We start from the raw sequence: 17,046 nt of genomic DNA, 5'->3' as shown, positions 1-17,046 counted from the left end.
CGTCACACTGAGAGAAATAATTAGTTGGACTAATATTTATTATTTGCTAGAAAGCCATCTGGAATCAAAAAAGTGTTCATTCCGCCTGAAAATCAATTGTTATCCTCTACGCTCCCTTAAACTCATAATAGAAGCTCAATGCCGTCAACGTGAATTGAGCATCATTTACGAGTTTAGGGGAGCGTAGAGGATAAAAATTGGTTTTCAGGCGGAAAAAGATAGTGATTGAATTTCAGGATAAAAAAAAGGATATAAACGTGTCAACCTGAAGCTCAAAATAATCTGTTGAGGAGGAAAACTTCCAAGTATTCCGATAGAGCTATCATTCCAGTTTCCACCTCTTGGATTAATTCTACTTCATCTAACAATTCGGCATCGGCATTCAATTTAAAATCCAACTGAACACTTTCCATCCAAGCGCATCTAAGTTGATTCTTTCGAATATTCTCGCCATTAGTGCCGTTGTCTCCATCATGTGCCAGACCGCTTACAGTCGTATAAAGTGCTTGAATATCGCGTATTACATGTTCACGCTACATCTGTTGATCGTAAACACTTGATAGATAGTTGTTTAATATTTTGACGGACGCACGTGTAGCAAAACGAGACTTTTAGTCGATACGTGCTTCGATATCTTGTCGTTATCGATTACAACGGAATGTTGATGAGATGAAAATAACTAACATTTCTTGGCTCATTATACTTCTAGTGGAGACTTGTCGCCAAAAAATAACGTCCTTATTGCCTATTTCGGACGGCATACGTTTACCTGATGCATTACGTTGGTTCAGTTAATTTTTGCTTTGAAATATATCATACCTAACTAATGGATCGTTTCCTATGTTTCAAACTAACCGAGCAATCGATGGAACATAGGTTCAATATTTGATTTGATGAAAAGAATCAAAATTTCAACCTAAAATCAATGCTTTGAACCTAGGCACAAAATCATTAGCGGTAGGGGAGATCAGGGTAAAACCGACACTGTGGGTAAAATCGACACCCCCTGATTTTTCCAGTTAGAAGCAAAGCCTTCACTTTTTTGCAAGTTTTCCGATGTCTCCTGTACACACTTGTTATTTCTTACGTTCCGAGTCACCAGTACAGCCGCGGAAGTCGATTTTCTGTCAAAACAACTGACAAAACAGAACCGGTTAACAAACAGGAGTTAGTACGTGTATAATTTCGCTAGTGGAAGCTAAGGAAATTTTTGAAAATGTGATACTTCTGTGAGCCTATTCATTCATCTTAGATCATCGTTCAGTGTATTATGTTAAATGGTAGGTGATTTTGTTGCTTATCGATGCTCGAAACTTTATTTTCAAATTTCGAGTCCAAATTATTATAACAAGTTTTACCCCGACGGAGTGTCGATCTCACCCGCACTCCCATATATTTCACTTAAAAACATCAATTTGTGTATTCTATCAAAGTTCGAGTTCTATTCACAAATGATCAACAGATACTATACAATGGTTCATGAATAGGCGAAGAGATGTTCGGAAACGAAGTCGAAGAAACATGGGAGGTCTTGGAAATATGCAGAAATCCTTAGGGTGTCGGTTTTACCCTGATTTCCCCAAAGTCTTATTGATACTTGTTGCAGCTGCCGTACGTTTTTTTTCTCTGGGTTTGGATCGATTCATCGACGTAAATTATTCGTTCGCATCGATTATTGATTGCGCAGTACTTGTTCGATTAATAATCGATTTCTGTAGGAAGTATTCGATTAATCGAACGGTTATCGGGGATCACTAGTGAAGACATTACTTCATTTTGAAGACATTTGACTCGCAATGAAGACGTGTAATTTTATGAAAACTTTTGGAGTTATGTGAATACATTGACATATCCATTATAACTGATCTTTTAGTATTTTCTTAAACAGTTCATTATTATTAATTTTTCATTATTTAGAAAAAAAAATGTAGAGATTTTTTACCACACTTTTTCAAGAGAATATATATTTAGTACGGAAAAGTTAGTTTTCATTTATAATTCGTTTTCTTGAAATTTGTTTTTTCATCTGAAAATTCATTATCATTTTCACTTTGCATCGGCACACAAAGTTCATGCTGTCAACTTGAATTATGGTCGGCTTTACATAGCGATGTTAGTACACAAAAAAATAGCTCATAAACGTTCCATTTCTGTTCACGATAAAGTTTTTGTTTCCTGCATCTTGATAGTGTCATTTACAACTATCGAAATTCATCGGTCTATTCAACGAAAAAATAGTTTTCGTTATTGGTTACCGTTCTGAATCATATTTCGGACGTTTAAGGCATATGATGCAGAAAACAGATCTAAACTTTATGCACAGGTATTATTTGGTTGATATTTTTAATAAATTAGTTCAATACGCTTTTAAGCTTCCTACTTTGGTACCTATTTGATTGAAAACATAAAAAAATCATCGAATAAAATGCTTTTCAAATGAAGCGAATAAGAATCAAGCTTTCGGACACTTTATTTTGTGATTTTTTGGACGAAAATTACATTACACTTGATTATTTTTTATAGTCAACTGCGAAACACTTACCAAGCAATCACAGTAAACTGTTAACGATGATGAGAACTGATGAAAAACGGGAGAAATTTAAATATTTATGAACGGGTAAATTCTACGTGCTCACGCTAAGCAAACGTCAAACACAAACGATAGTGAGTAGTGTTGTAAGATTTCTGACGATTGTGTTATAATTCAAATGTAGTTCTCATGTGAAATGATAGTGAAACCAAGGGATTACTCTAAATAAGCGATTGTGATATTAATTTGATAGTTATATCATCAGTGCATTAAGCATTTCAAGATATTAGAACAAAGTGTCCGAAATATGATTCAGAACGGTACTAAAGGTAAAAGAGAACAGAAATTTGTTAGCTCATGTAGTAAACACTCTACTGCATTTTACCAACCAATGGATATCGGATAGCATGAATCATCCTATCCGCAATATATCGCGATATTTATAAGTTCGCATTCGAATATTTCAAAGCGCATAATTTAACCATTTCAATGTTATTCACTCTATGTGAAATCGTCATTATTCAATTGACCCTTTTCAAAAGTATTACGCATAATGAAGGAACCATACTTCATAAACGTATCACTACAGCCATCATTTACATTAGTACCTAGCTGAGATCCCGAAATCATATCATTCTTTTTGAGAGATCCTGCTAGACGTCGACGTGGTTATTTGAAAGCGAGAATGAATTTTGCATGGGAGAATAAGTGCTCGACGATAATCGCTATCAAGGTGTTATCCAGGTTTTTATACTCCTTTTTCGTGAAATGTGTATCTCACGCCGACAAACAAATTCTTCTAATACCATGGATTATGAAATTGACGAAATACTTTTCAGTCAACCCATATATTTCATAGAATGGAACAAATATCAATTTAGGGGAGCAATATATAACGAATAAGCTGACGAAGTATAACAATTTTTATAAAGTTTTCTTGACAGCTTTCATAAATGGAATACTTGCATTGTCAAACATCACTTTGTGATGTTCATACAAGAACAAAAGAAAAGAATCGTTGTTTCGGTATGCGTAGAGAACATATCAATTCCACTTCACCCCGCAGTCTAGTTATGATGGAAAAATGAAAAAAGGCTCTATTGTATCCAAAAACCACATTAATTTCGCGAAAAAGCATCATTTTGAGTAATGAGACAGTGTTTCGGAATTCGGAATTTGAGACGAAACAGTACTTCTACTTTTCACTTCAAATAGAGTCATCCTCGATTTGATTTACTCTAGTCTGTGGGGTAAAATTGAATTGATATGTTCACTATGCATACTGAAACATCGATTCACACACTAACACTATATCACAAGCGCTGTTTCCGTTAGTTTCAATAAGTACATTTCGAATACGATAACGCTTCCAGCTTCCATTTGAATATGTATAAACTGCTAAAATAAATGACTGTTTCTCGATTCGCTCTCAAATGACGATTGAAAAGTTCTCTTCCGTGTAAAGAATTAATCGAAAGAAGGTGAAGCGAAAGAAACGATCATGAAGGAGGAGCTATATTTTCTTTATAGAGCGTGAAAAGAGAGTAGCACTATATTGAGCCAGCTTGAATAAGCTGCGAATTGAAATGCTGTAGGTTAATTATTGAGTGAAGGTTCGTATTTTTTTTATTTTTCAATAGAGGACATTACCAGTATTACAAGAAGCAAGCTTTGAGCTCAGTTTGTCATTTTGTCATAGTGTCAACATCAGAATCACGAATTTCCTCCCTTTTTGTCGAAAATATCAAAAAAACATGTTGCCACTTTTTAACCTATTCATTTAAAGTATTAGGTTGGGGAAAAGGTTATCCATTAATTTCTCGTTTGCTGGCGCTAAAGTGATCAATATCTCGCGTAATATCGATCATACAATTTCAAGTTTAGGCTCGTTGTAAAGGTGGCATTTCACACTAAAAAAATCTTTTGTTGTTTTTTGTTTGTTCCATTCAGTTTTGAGTGTATTATGTTAAATGGTAGGTGATTTTGTTGCTTATCGATGCTCGAAACTTTATTTTCATATTTCGAGTCCAAATTATTATAACAAGTTTTACCCCGACGGAGTGTCGATCTCACCTGCACTCCCATATATTTCACTTAAAAACATCAATTTGTGTATTCTATCAAAGTTCGAGTTCTATTCACAAATGATCAACAGATACTATACAATGGTTCATGAATAGGCGAAGAGATGTTCGGAAACGAAGTCGAAGAAACATGGGAGGTCTTGGAAATATGCAGAAATCCTTAGGGTGTCGGTTTTACCCTGATTTCCCCAAAGTCTTATTGATACTTGTTGCAGCTGCCGTACGTTTTTTTTCTCTGGGTTTGGATCGATTCATCGACGTAAAGCAGTACTTGTTCGATTAATAATCGATTTCTGTAGGAAGTATTCGATTAATCGAACGGTTATCGGGGATCACTAGTGAAGACATTACTTCATTTTGAAGACATTTGACTCGCAATGAAGACGTGTAATTTTATGAAAACTTTTGGAGTTATGTGAATACATTGACATATCCATTATAACTGATCTTTTAGTATTTTCTTAAACAGTTCATTATTATTAATTTTTCATTATTTAGAAAAAAAATGTAGAGATTTTTTACCACAATTTTTCAAGAGAATATATATTTAGTACGGAAAAGTTAGTTTTCATTTATAATTCGTTTTCTTGAAATTTGTTTTTTCATCTGAAAATTCATTATCATTTTCACTTTGCATCGGCACACAAAGTTCATGCTGTCAACTTGAATTATGGTCGGCTTTACATAGCGATGTTAGTACACAAAAAAATAGCTCATAAACGTTCCATTTCTGTTCACGATAAAGTTTTTGTTTCCTGCATCTTGATAGTGTCATTTACAACTATCGAAATTCATCGGTCTATTCAACGAAAAAATAGTTTTCGTTATTGGTTACCGTTCTGAATCATATTTCGGACGTTTAAGGCATATGATGCAGAAAACAGATCTAAACTTTATGCACAGGTATTATTTGGTTGATATTTTTAATAAATTAGTTCAATACGCTTTTAAGCTTCCTACTTTGGTACCTATTTGATTGAAAACATAAAAAAATCATCGAATAAAATGCTTTTCAAATGAAGCGAATAAGAATCAAGCTTTCGGACACTTTATTTTGTGATTTTTTGGACGAAAATTACATTACACTTGATTATTTTTTATAGTCAACTGCGAAACACTTACCAAGCAATCACAGTAAACTGTTAACGATGATGAGAACTGATGAAAAACGGGAGAAATTTAAATATTTATGAACGGGTAAATTCTACGTGCTCACGCTAAGCAAACGTCAAACACAAACGATAGTGAGTAGTGTTGTAAGATTTCTGACGATTGTGTTATAATTCAAATGTAGTTCTCATGTGAAATGATAGTGAAACCAAGGGATTACTCTAAATAAGCGATTGTGATATTAATTTGATAGTTATATCATCAGTGCATTAAGCATTTCAAGATATTAGAACAAAGTGTCCGAAATATGATTCAGAACGGTACTAAAGGTAAAAGAGAACAGAAATTTGTTAGCTCATGTAGTAAACACTCTACTGCATTTTACCAACCAATGGATATCGGATAGCATGAATCATCCTATCCGCAATATATCGCGATATTTATAAGTTCGCATTCGAATATTTCAAAGCGCATAATTTAACCATTTCAATGTTATTCACTCTATGTGAAATCGTCATTATTCAATTGACCCTTTTCAAAAGTATTACGCATAATGAAGGAACCATACTTCATAAACGTATCACTACAGCCATCATTTACATTAGTACCTAGCTGAGATCCCGAAATCATATCATTCTTTTTGAGAGATCCTGCTAGACGTCGACGTCGGTGGTTATTTGAAAGCGAGAATGAATTTTGCATGGGAGAATAAGTGCTCGACGATAATCGCTATCAAGGTGTTATCCAGGTTTTTATACTCCTTTTTCGTGAAATGTGTATCTCACGCCGACAAACAAATTCTTCTAATACCATGGATTATGAAATTGACGAAATACTTTTCAGTCAACCCATATATTTCATAGAATGGAACAAATATCAATTTAGGGGAGCAATATATAACGAATAAGCTGACGAAGTATAACAATTTTTATAAAGTTTTCTTGACAGCTTTCATAAATGGAATACTTGCATTGTCAAACATCACTTTGTGATGTTCATACAAGAACAAAAGAAAAGAATCGTTGTTTCGGTATGCGTAGAGAACATATCAATTCCACTTCACCCCGCAGTCTAGTTATGATGGAAAAATGAAAAAAGGCTCTATTGTATCCAAAAACCACATTAATTTCGCGAAAAAGCATCATTTTGAGTAATGAGACAGTGTTTCGGAATTCGGAATTTGAGACGAAACAGTACTTCTACTTCTCACTTCAAATAGAGTCATCCTCGATTTGATTTACTCTAGTCTGTGGGGTAAAATTGAATTGATATGTTCACTATGCATACTGAAACATCGATTCACACACTAACACTATATCACAAGCGCTGTTTCCGTTAGTTTCAATAAGTACATTTCGAATACGATAACGCTTCCAGCTTCCATTTGAATATGTATAAACTGCTAAAATAAATGACTAATAAATGACTGTTTCTCGATTCGCTCTCAAATGACGATTGAAAAGTTCTCTTCCGTGTAAAGAATTAATCGAAAGAAGGTGAAGCGAAAGAAACGATCATGAAGGAGGAGCTATATTTTCTTTATTGAGCGTGAAAAGAGAGTAGCACTATATTGAGCCAGCTTGAATAAGCTGCGAATTGAAATGCTGTAGGTTAATTATTGAGTGAAGGTTCGTATTTTTTTTATTTTTCAATAGAGGACATTACCAGTATTACAAGAAGCAAGCTTTGAGCTCAGTTTGTCATTTTGTCATAGTGTCAACATCAGAATCACGAATTTCCTCCCTTTTTGTCGAAAATATCAAAAAAAACATGTTGCCACTTTTTAACCTATTCATTTAAAGTATTAGGTTGGGGAAAAGGTTATCCATTAATTTCTCGTTTGCTGGCGCTAAAGTGATCAATATCTCGCGTAATATCGATCATACAATTTCAAGTTTAGGCTCGTTGTAAAGGTGGCATTTCACACAAAAAAAACTTTTGTTGTTTTTTGTTTGTTCCATTCAGTTTTGAGTTACAGGGTGTTAACAATGGAGGTGAACAAAGAGACAATTCGGTTCATTTTATACTTTTTATTTTATAAATGCCAAAATGCTGAAATTGTGATTGATGTTTATGGTGCCGATACTGCCGATACTTTTTTTAATTTTTTTCCAATTATTTTTTCAGTGCAATATACTGAATTATGATAACTACTGTTAACAAATGCTTCCACACCAATCTACCCAAAGCCTTCGTGAGCACTCTAACTGTCGCTGTTGCTTTTATCAAACAATGCGGGTTCATTGATATTGTGAAATATTCTCCGCTATCGAATCCACAGTCCATAACATTATTTATACGCAATGCGTATCGAATTATCGATACTTCGTTTTTGCTAGAGGCTCCCTCCAGACCGGTAGCAGAATAAAAAGAGGTTTGGAAGGGGGAGAGTATAGCGCTTTTGCGAACGAGCGAGAACATTTTTTTTAAAGCTACTAAGCTACTGAGTTGTTGGATCAATGAGTAACAAGCATATAATGCGTAGACACTTTACCTTTCGAATGAAGTGGTCATCATACCATTTCGTTCAGCCGGTAAAGAGGTATTACCGCTCAAAATCTTGTTTCTCCAATGTAACGCTCTCCTTTTCGGAAAATTGAACACACACCTCAATCCTACGTCAGAAAACACGTGATAATTATTTCCCATTTTTCTACAAACTAGATTCATCCTTTTACGGATGATAGTGACATGTTGTATCACTTTTTATTCATAAGGAATGTACTCATAAATGTGTCTTTGTGTTGAGTGCTTTAAAATGCCAAAAAAGAGGCAATAATGAAAGGATCAATACGATAGCAGTAAACTCAAGAAATGAGAAATGCACCATCTACTTGAAAAATCTATTGTTTTCATTCAAAAATGGTGATTTTGAAAACTGGACAAACCATGATCATTTTTCGGACAAATCATGATCAGAGGTGGACAAACAATGATCATAATTTCTCTTTGAAAAAAATTGTCAAAAACATAAAACATAATTTGGATAATTTGAACGCCTTATTATTATAAAGTAGAGACTTGAGGCTTTTCAACAAACTCAAATTCATCATGATTATATGTGATTTTCATGAAGAAAAATCGATTTGCATTTACTAGTTGCGTAAAAAAACCATAAATCGGACGATCCAAAATAATTTACCTTAAGGTGAAGGTGGAAGCTAGCCATTGTAGTAGTATAGGTAAACCCACGTGTAAAAATGGGGTAATAGTGTTTGTGAGGGAAGAGCAAAGCACACGTAAATAGATCAATCCACTTATCAGACTGTGTGGCGCATCATTGACACGAGTCTTGAATACATTTGATGAAAAAATAACAATTCAATACTAAAGTAGAATGTATGAACGATATGTTCCGATGAACAATTGCAAATATAAATATATATAGAAGGTGCATTTGCATATGAAGTAAAATTCTGATTATACGGGAGCGTAACATGAGCAAATTTATAACACATACGAATTGGGGCTCTTTTGGTATTGTTTTCACATATTCACTTTGGAGAGCCATGACCCCTCTCTTCGTTGGCCGTGGCATTTTGATTGAATGTAATACTTTTCCGTTTGCTGCTTTTGAAAGCATAGGCAGCCGTGGCAGTGTTCCGAGCTCTGCAATACACTTTTCTTACCCAATGTTAAAGTTTCTAAAACTTACATTATGGACCCATTAAACGTAAAAAAAAAAATTGTATTGATATCAACACAATTTTATTCTATTGATTTCCATGACATGAAACGCTATGACTCAGAAATTACATTTTATTGAGTGGTTTCTATAGCAGTTTCGCTGATGTTGTCTGGCATCAGTGTCGAAAAAATAACGATGCTTTCACCAACACAAACAAAACCATTGCCGAAGATTGAAAGATGAAAATTTAACTTTCAGAGCACTTGCTCGAGTTTTCCGACGTTTTTCACTATACAGTGCGACAGCAGATGAAAATTTAATATCTTGTGAGTAATCGATTAGAGTTTGGTTGATATTATTTGATAGGAAGTGTGCGAAAATGATCATTTTATTCACACTGTTTCGCAAAATTATTGATTTTCTGGCGAGGGGTGAGGGAGGGAGATGAAAGAAATGAGCGCCATTGTGGCAGCCATTTGTGGCTAGCTTCCACCTTCACCTTAATCAAGTATCAAAACAATCTCCTATGTGAGTAATGAGACAATGGCTATTCCTTTCGTAAAATTGTAATTGTAACATATCACACAGAAGGTTTCCGGTATGGGACATCGATTGTATGACTGTTTAAAAACTCATATAATTTTAAAGATAGTTGTTGAGATTCCATGATTTCAGTTCACAAATTACAGGAGTTTGGGTGGAACTACATTAGTATTTACCAAACAGCAGAAATACATAAATTTGGTGTGGTCACATAATAATCTCTTAACATCCCTATACTGATATTGCGCCTCCAGTTTCATCGGGAAATTGTCGAACAAATACGAACTAACCTTTTTCATCTTGGGAGAGATCTTCCTGTGATCCCTTGCGGCGGCTTTCGGTGGGACTGTGTGACGATCGGTCGGTGCTTGTGTCTGTCTCTCCATAGGTGCCACCGGCCACGGCTGCTTTGGCTGTTTTGTCTGGCACCAGCAATTGCTGGCCGGAATAGATGAACGAGCTAGCCAGACGATTCAGCTGGGTCAACTCCGATGGCGTGGTATCGAAACGTGCCGCTACCGAGGTCAGTGTATCTCGATCGCCCACTGTGTAGGAGATGGTCGGTATCGTTGGCATCGAACGTTTTTTCTCGCCATCTGTTAAAAAAATAGATTATTTAAGGAAGCGATAAGAATCATAAGAAAATGAACATAAGTGACTAACAGCTGGATTCCCGTAACTCACATTGCGAGAACTCGAACAGTTCGTAGTTATCTCTACCCTGCACGAGAGTGCCATTCGTTCCCTTATCGGTGAAGTAAATCAAATAATCGGTCGTTAGCAGCGGGAAATGCCGGCTGCAGTAGATGACGATTTGAAAACTTTCCCTCGATGGGTCTCTTCGGCTCATTGTTTCAACTTCAGATCTCTCTACGCTCTATCGCCTGTGTCCTAAGGCTCTCAAGTGAATACTGATTAACCCACTCCACTGGGAATTTTCAACTTCATCAGCGATATGCTGAAGTTGCGAATCGTTTTGTTATGCTGCATGGTTTGGATCGAGTTTCCGATTATATGTAATAAGGAATCTGGCATTGCGGCTCACAGAGCAAAATGTCGGAAGAATTGGCTGAACAGATGAGAGTTAGGATCATGATAAATATTTTTTATAGCGAGAATGCAGTTTTTTCTCAAGTTTTTATAATGTGTAATTTATTAAAAATTTGAAACACTGGTAACATGTTTCTTTTAAAATATCAAAATTCAAACAAACGGCTCTGTAGAGTCAATTACACTGCCATTCAAGAAACCATAGTCTGTGGAATGGAAAAAAAACAAACAAATGCAGTCTGAGATAGGATTGTTTTGATATTCGCAAACTCTGTTTATGTTGGACTGCATACTTTTCGTTCCGCTGATGCACAGCATTGTATGTAAACATTATGACTCCCCGATGGATCGGCTTTTTCGGGTATTTATAATAACATTCATAATCATAAATATACTACCGAATGTTTGGTTTAATGGTTAGGTTCTGTTATTTACGATTTGTTTTTTTCATTGGTTTGTTAAAATTCCGAAGAACGCAATTGTAAATTGTCAGATAAAAATTGGTATTCTCTTTGATTAGTGTAAAACAGTTGTGCATAGTTATAACGAAAAATGAAGGTGAATCAAGTTGAAGAATATAAATTTATGCTCTATAGACTTCGATGAAGCATTGCGGGAAGCAGGGGTGTAATGCAACGAAATCATCATCACGAGATCTTACACACTCAATCTTAGTTTTGCGGATGGCAATGAACGTCTCTCCACGTGAGAATGCCCGCTTTCGAGACATTACGGTTGCGGTTGGGTCGATACAGGACCCTGGTTTTCTCGCCTTTTTCTAATGTAATACAACGCAGTAGTGATCTTCGACGCCGCTTGCGAAAACCGTAATTAGTCAAGTCGACAATCCGATCGGTAATATTGTGCCTGATGCCAAACCAAAGCATTTGGCGTCTCGGAAAAAAAAATTACCTGTAGGATATCCATTGGCTATGATGAGTCTGGAGTAACTTGGCGACTATTAATGTTTGCCCGTTTCTGTCGTAATGCTGGATATCGGTTATCATATGCACACTTTAGTCTCGTGGATGCAGTTTATAATGATACAAATAATAATAAATAATGCAACAAAAATGGTCGCCATTTTGGAAATTTTTCGAATATTCAAAAACCGCTATGTAACGCTTTAGGTAATGTCCTAAAGCTTTTAAATATTCATTGGAATTCGTTCTGCAACCCCCTGTTGCTTCAGAATCGATACCACCAGTAAGGTATCGATTTTCAGACACCATCTACGCACCCAGCTGTCAACAGCGTAATAATCATTATTTGTGCACTCAAAAAATGGAAAATACTTCTTCAAATATACCTTAAACAATAATGAAAATACCCTAACACTTCACTTTATTCCCAACATCCGAAAAAAAAATCACGAAAATTCATCATTTTTCAGGCAGGGGTCCCCCTTAAACACACTCTTCTGTTACCTCGAAGACATTGTGCCAAGTGATCTGTCAGATGAAAGGTATAAAACGATTCCATCCAGAATGAGTTGGACATTAGAGGTGAATGAACTGAAAAGTTTAAAGCCTCTTTAATCCAACATCATCATCATGAGTTGGACATATTCGTTATCTCACCCGGCCATCCTTAATTTAAATGAAGATTTACACAGGCTTCCAGTATAGAAAGCGTGAAATATTCGCTATTTGTTCAAACCATTTGGAAGGAAAAAAAATTAAAACTTACTCTTAACTTCTAGTTATTTGAATTTATTTATTTTTTTTTTCATTTTTTTTTATTGTCTTTGTGTGACATCACTTGTGGCTGTTAGACTCTCACTGCGGAGCTGTGTGCAATCTCTTACTACACATCGGCATATGCAGTATATAATGCAGGGTGACATACAGTAGTTATGTCGTGTCCCACACAGTCTTCTCATAATTTTGTTGAGTAAGGAAACTTGTAGCTTTTACCTACATTTTATAAGATTCAAAGGATTGAGAAAATCAAAATAAAAAGATTTTCGAAAAACCAACTTTTAGTGTATTTTATACGCTTTTATTAATGAGATTTTCTTGTACTCCCGTGACCGGTTTGTTAGCGTCACACCTAGCATGTCGGGGGTTCGGGTTCGATTCCCGTTCTAGTCGAGGGAATTTTTCGTCAAAGAAACTTTCTCCGACTTGCACAGTGGTAACGCGTATTCTAGAGCTTGCCACTCAGAATGCATTCAATGGGTGTTATTTCGCATAGAAATCTCAACTAAGTACTAATAAAAATGACGCAAGTAATACAACGTTGAGACGGCGAAGTTTCTCTAGGACCGTTAGTGCCATTTAAGAAGAAGAAGAAGAGAAGAGCGATTTTGTAAACTTTTATGAATTACACTTATATCGACTTTCGTGGATATTTTCTATTTTCAGTTTCTCCATGAAATCTTATCGCAACATCCGCTGTAGCGTCATCTTTTCACATGAAAAAAAAGATGAGTTTCGTATAGTTTGAGATTTAGAGCTTATTCTTTGCCTTCCATATGCACCGCTATTGTTCTACTGGTTATTCTGAGTAAACCCATAAAATAGTTACAAAGTGTAGTTTGCGTGCAATGACTACCAGATTCCGCGTTCGAAGTTGCTGTGCACTCCTAGTGATTTTTGTTTTATATTAGATATATTTACTTTTCAAAAAGTATAGAAGGAGATTCTTGGTAAAGCTTAGGGCAAGTTAAAATGGAATTGATATTAATAGTTTTTTAGTAATCCAACAAATTAACTGGCGTTGGCAACTGCTGAGGTGTGAACGGGTGCGTTATCGTGATGAGGATTAATCAGTCGGCTTCCTCGATTCAAACGAAAGCCAAACAAAAAAAGACACACAAATAAAGTATACAAAAATATTGTTCGCGACCGAAAGTTCGAAGAAGGAGCAAGTATCCCTACTTTCAAATTCCAATGTCTATCCCTGTTCGCGACCAAAGTGCGAAGTTTGTGCAAGTGTTCCAAATTCCCAATTGTCAATGTCCATCCCTATCCTTTTTCCTATCCAAATCAGTCCCTCCCATTCAAAATGCAATGTGTGGTGTGCGACACTACGACAACAGAATAATCCGATGCCGAATAGGAACAGTACGCATACAAGCAAATAGCATACGAATATATCCATAGCCAAAACGTTTATTTTTCATTCCGATTAGTGATCCCCGATTTTTGAAATTAATCGTTCATCCACTAATCGAATACTTTTAAGCAGGTTCTTATTCGATACGATTAATCGATCCAAATAATCGATTAATCGATTAATCGTCACACTGAGAGAAATAATTAGTTAGACTAATATTTCTCATTCGTTAGAAAGTCATCTGGAATCAAAAAAGTGTTCATTACGCCTGAAAATCAATTATTATCTTTTACGCTCCCCTAAACTCGTAAACGAAGCTCATCTCGCATCGACGGCATTGAGCTTCTTTTAGGAGTTTAGGAGAGCGTCAAAGATTATGATTGATTTTCAGGATAAAACTGCAGCGGATGTACGGTTTTTTTGCTCTGGGTTTGGATCGATTAATCGACGTAAATTATTCGTTCGCTTCGATTATTGGTTGTGCAGTATTCGTTCGATTAATAATCGATTTCTGTAGGAAGTATTTGATTAATCGATTAATCGAACGATTATCGGGGATCACTAATTCCGAATTGGATGCAAGATCGCGAGAATAAAATCCATGTGTGTTAAGAAGTTTTCCAAGTGTTTTATTTCCCAGAGTGTATTAATTTTCCGAACAACATAAATCCAAATGTCTTCCATAAGACCAAAGTGTGACATTATCCCGAATCCAGAGCTATCATCATCCAGGTCTCCTTCAACCGAAGGATGTGCCATTTCCACAATGGTGTGATCCACCAAATATATGTTAGCAGAACGGCGTGTATATTCAATATTCTTACGTATTACGGAAAAGCTTTTCAGACCGTATATACCAGTAAGCACAAAACTAACATTATATCTTTTTCACTCAACTACATGTACACTAGAAAGCCAACGAAAATCTCTCAATCTCTAATAATTCAGACGGGACTTTCTTAAAAATGTGAATCCCACGAAAAGCTACCCTATGAAAAATTTAAGCTCGATTGGACTTCATTTACTAGTGCCGCATAAACGTCAAAGTTCGAGTTTTTTGAAAACCTAAAAATGGAACGTGAAATCGGGGTTTATAAAAAAAAATTTTTGATGCCAAATGTGTTCTGTTCCAGTTGCTGGACAGACAAACGATGAGAGTAAAATTATTTTTCTAGCGATAAACTTCTACGCTTCGTATAGTATAAATCTGTCTATTCCAAACCATAATTTGATAGAAAAAAATCGATCTCCTGATAGATAAAAAAATCGAAAATAGGATGAACATATTTTCGATGAATTTAAAAATCTAACTTTCAAATCTTTATTGATAGAAGTAAATATAAGTAATTTTGAAGTACAATGTTTTTCCTATCTCTTGTAACAACCGATATAGCGCTTTTTCTAGCGAATGGGTTAAGATAATGACAAAATGTTTGTCTTCGACAAAGTTGTTCATTTTTATGTTGTCGAAAGGAAGAATGAAAATAAAAATCATGATAAATCAGGATACCTCATAGTGGGTTGTCCGAAAAGTTAATGTCGATTTTTTTGGAAAACAATAACATCATTTTCAATTAAAGCATTATAATTTAATTTTATATTCATAGTTCTGTTTCACAATATTTCGACATCTTTCACACAGCTTAAATATTCTAGCCTCCCAGAACATGTTTGCTTCCTCGTCGAAAATTGCTGCGAACCATACATGTAAGAAACAGGTTGCTTGATAGTAGCTGGTAGTACAGAATGCTTTCCAAATCCTACCAGAAACTAAGTATATCTTTCTCAGGCGAAGACCGGATATGTAAAAGAATTCATAAGCAAAGTTTAAATCCTCGCATAAGCGGAAATGCTAGTGTTTCGCCTGACCTTTTGATCGTTTATATTTTTTCCGAAAAACCTACAGCATCACTACAGTCAATTGCCGAGAAATCAATATTCAAATTTCCACTGAATTCATCACCATGCTTTGGAATGAATCTTTACTAAACAAATGAGAAAAGCATATCATTAAAGTTGATTCTACTTTGAATCAGACGAGCAAATTACATATAAAATCTTTTTTATATTGACTGTGGATTCCCAAATTTCCTCTTGAGTAATTTTACACTTTGAAACGTATTCCTACATTGATAACTCTGGGGATACATCTACATACACATTATCCTTAATAAAGCAATGTTGTTCCCCAAACTTAATCTCGTTGTATTTTCATAAATTCGTCAGACAATCTGGTTTCATGAAATTTTCTAGCATTGTTTAGGAAAGCCACGAAACAATTGAGGGTAAAAATAAAAAAAAGTTAAGTACAGCTTTGCGTCTAGAGAATTTAACTTAATGTAGGATATTTACAAGTGCGATCCGGAGAACTATCTTGGCAGAAAATTTTTGCATGGAAATTTTATATTTATTACGAACAATGTAAAGAGTACAAAAATCAGGAAAAATCAGGATAATTTCTGAAAAATCAGGATTAATCGAGTCTTCGTCAGGATATCAGGGAACATGCTAAAAAATCTGGGAAATCCTGAAAAATCAGGAAGGTTGGCATCTCTGATGGTCACCATAAACTTCCACCAAAATGCGATGACTTTCCGTACCTTTTTTTCTTTATATTGAAGGAATGAAGTAATACTCCTCGTATAAACACTCTCGTTGATATGAAATTCGACATATTCGAAGTGGCAAATACTATGTTGTTTACGCTTCAACTTTTTGACATATACTGAAAAAGACGCGCAATGAAGCTTTCCATCGAATGTCTGGAAATTTGATTCACTGGAATAATGGAACAAAGTTACGCCATGTGTTGTAAAACCGAAGAAACTTATCGGTACACCTAATAAGAAAAGTAACATAGCAAAAACAAAATCTGTGACGTCGCACTCACAGCACATTTTGAGCCGCAACTTTCGCACAAGGGTAGTAAGGGGGGACGGGGTAAGACGGCCACCCTAAGCATGGGGTACAATCAAACACAATGTATACATAATTGAAGCATTTCATTGTGTCAGCATCGATCTATAGGATGTTTTCCACAA

The 17,046-nt window shown here is 35.4% G+C and overlaps 1 protein-coding gene across 18 annotated transcripts in view; it reads right to left on the bottom strand.

The window, feature by feature from the left end:
* The window catches only part of LOC129778219 (TLD domain-containing protein 2), a 438,692-nt gene that overhangs the window by 114,223 nt on the left and 307,423 nt on the right, over positions 1-17,046 (bottom strand). For all 18 annotated transcript variants that reach the window (XM_055784977.1, XM_055784979.1, XM_055784981.1 and 15 more), the window contains one exon: positions 10,186-10,491. In XM_055784977.1, coding sequence (XP_055640952.1) covers positions 10,186-10,491 — 306 coding nt within the window. The remainder of the gene's footprint in view (positions 1-10,185; positions 10,492-17,046) is intronic.

Source organism: Toxorhynchites rutilus, chromosome 3, assembly GCF_029784135.1.
Source record: "Toxorhynchites rutilus septentrionalis strain SRP chromosome 3, ASM2978413v1, whole genome shotgun sequence".
NCBI lineage: Eukaryota > Metazoa > Arthropoda > Insecta > Diptera > Culicidae > Toxorhynchites > Toxorhynchites rutilus.
This window is presented reverse-complemented; position numbering and strand designations above follow the sequence as displayed.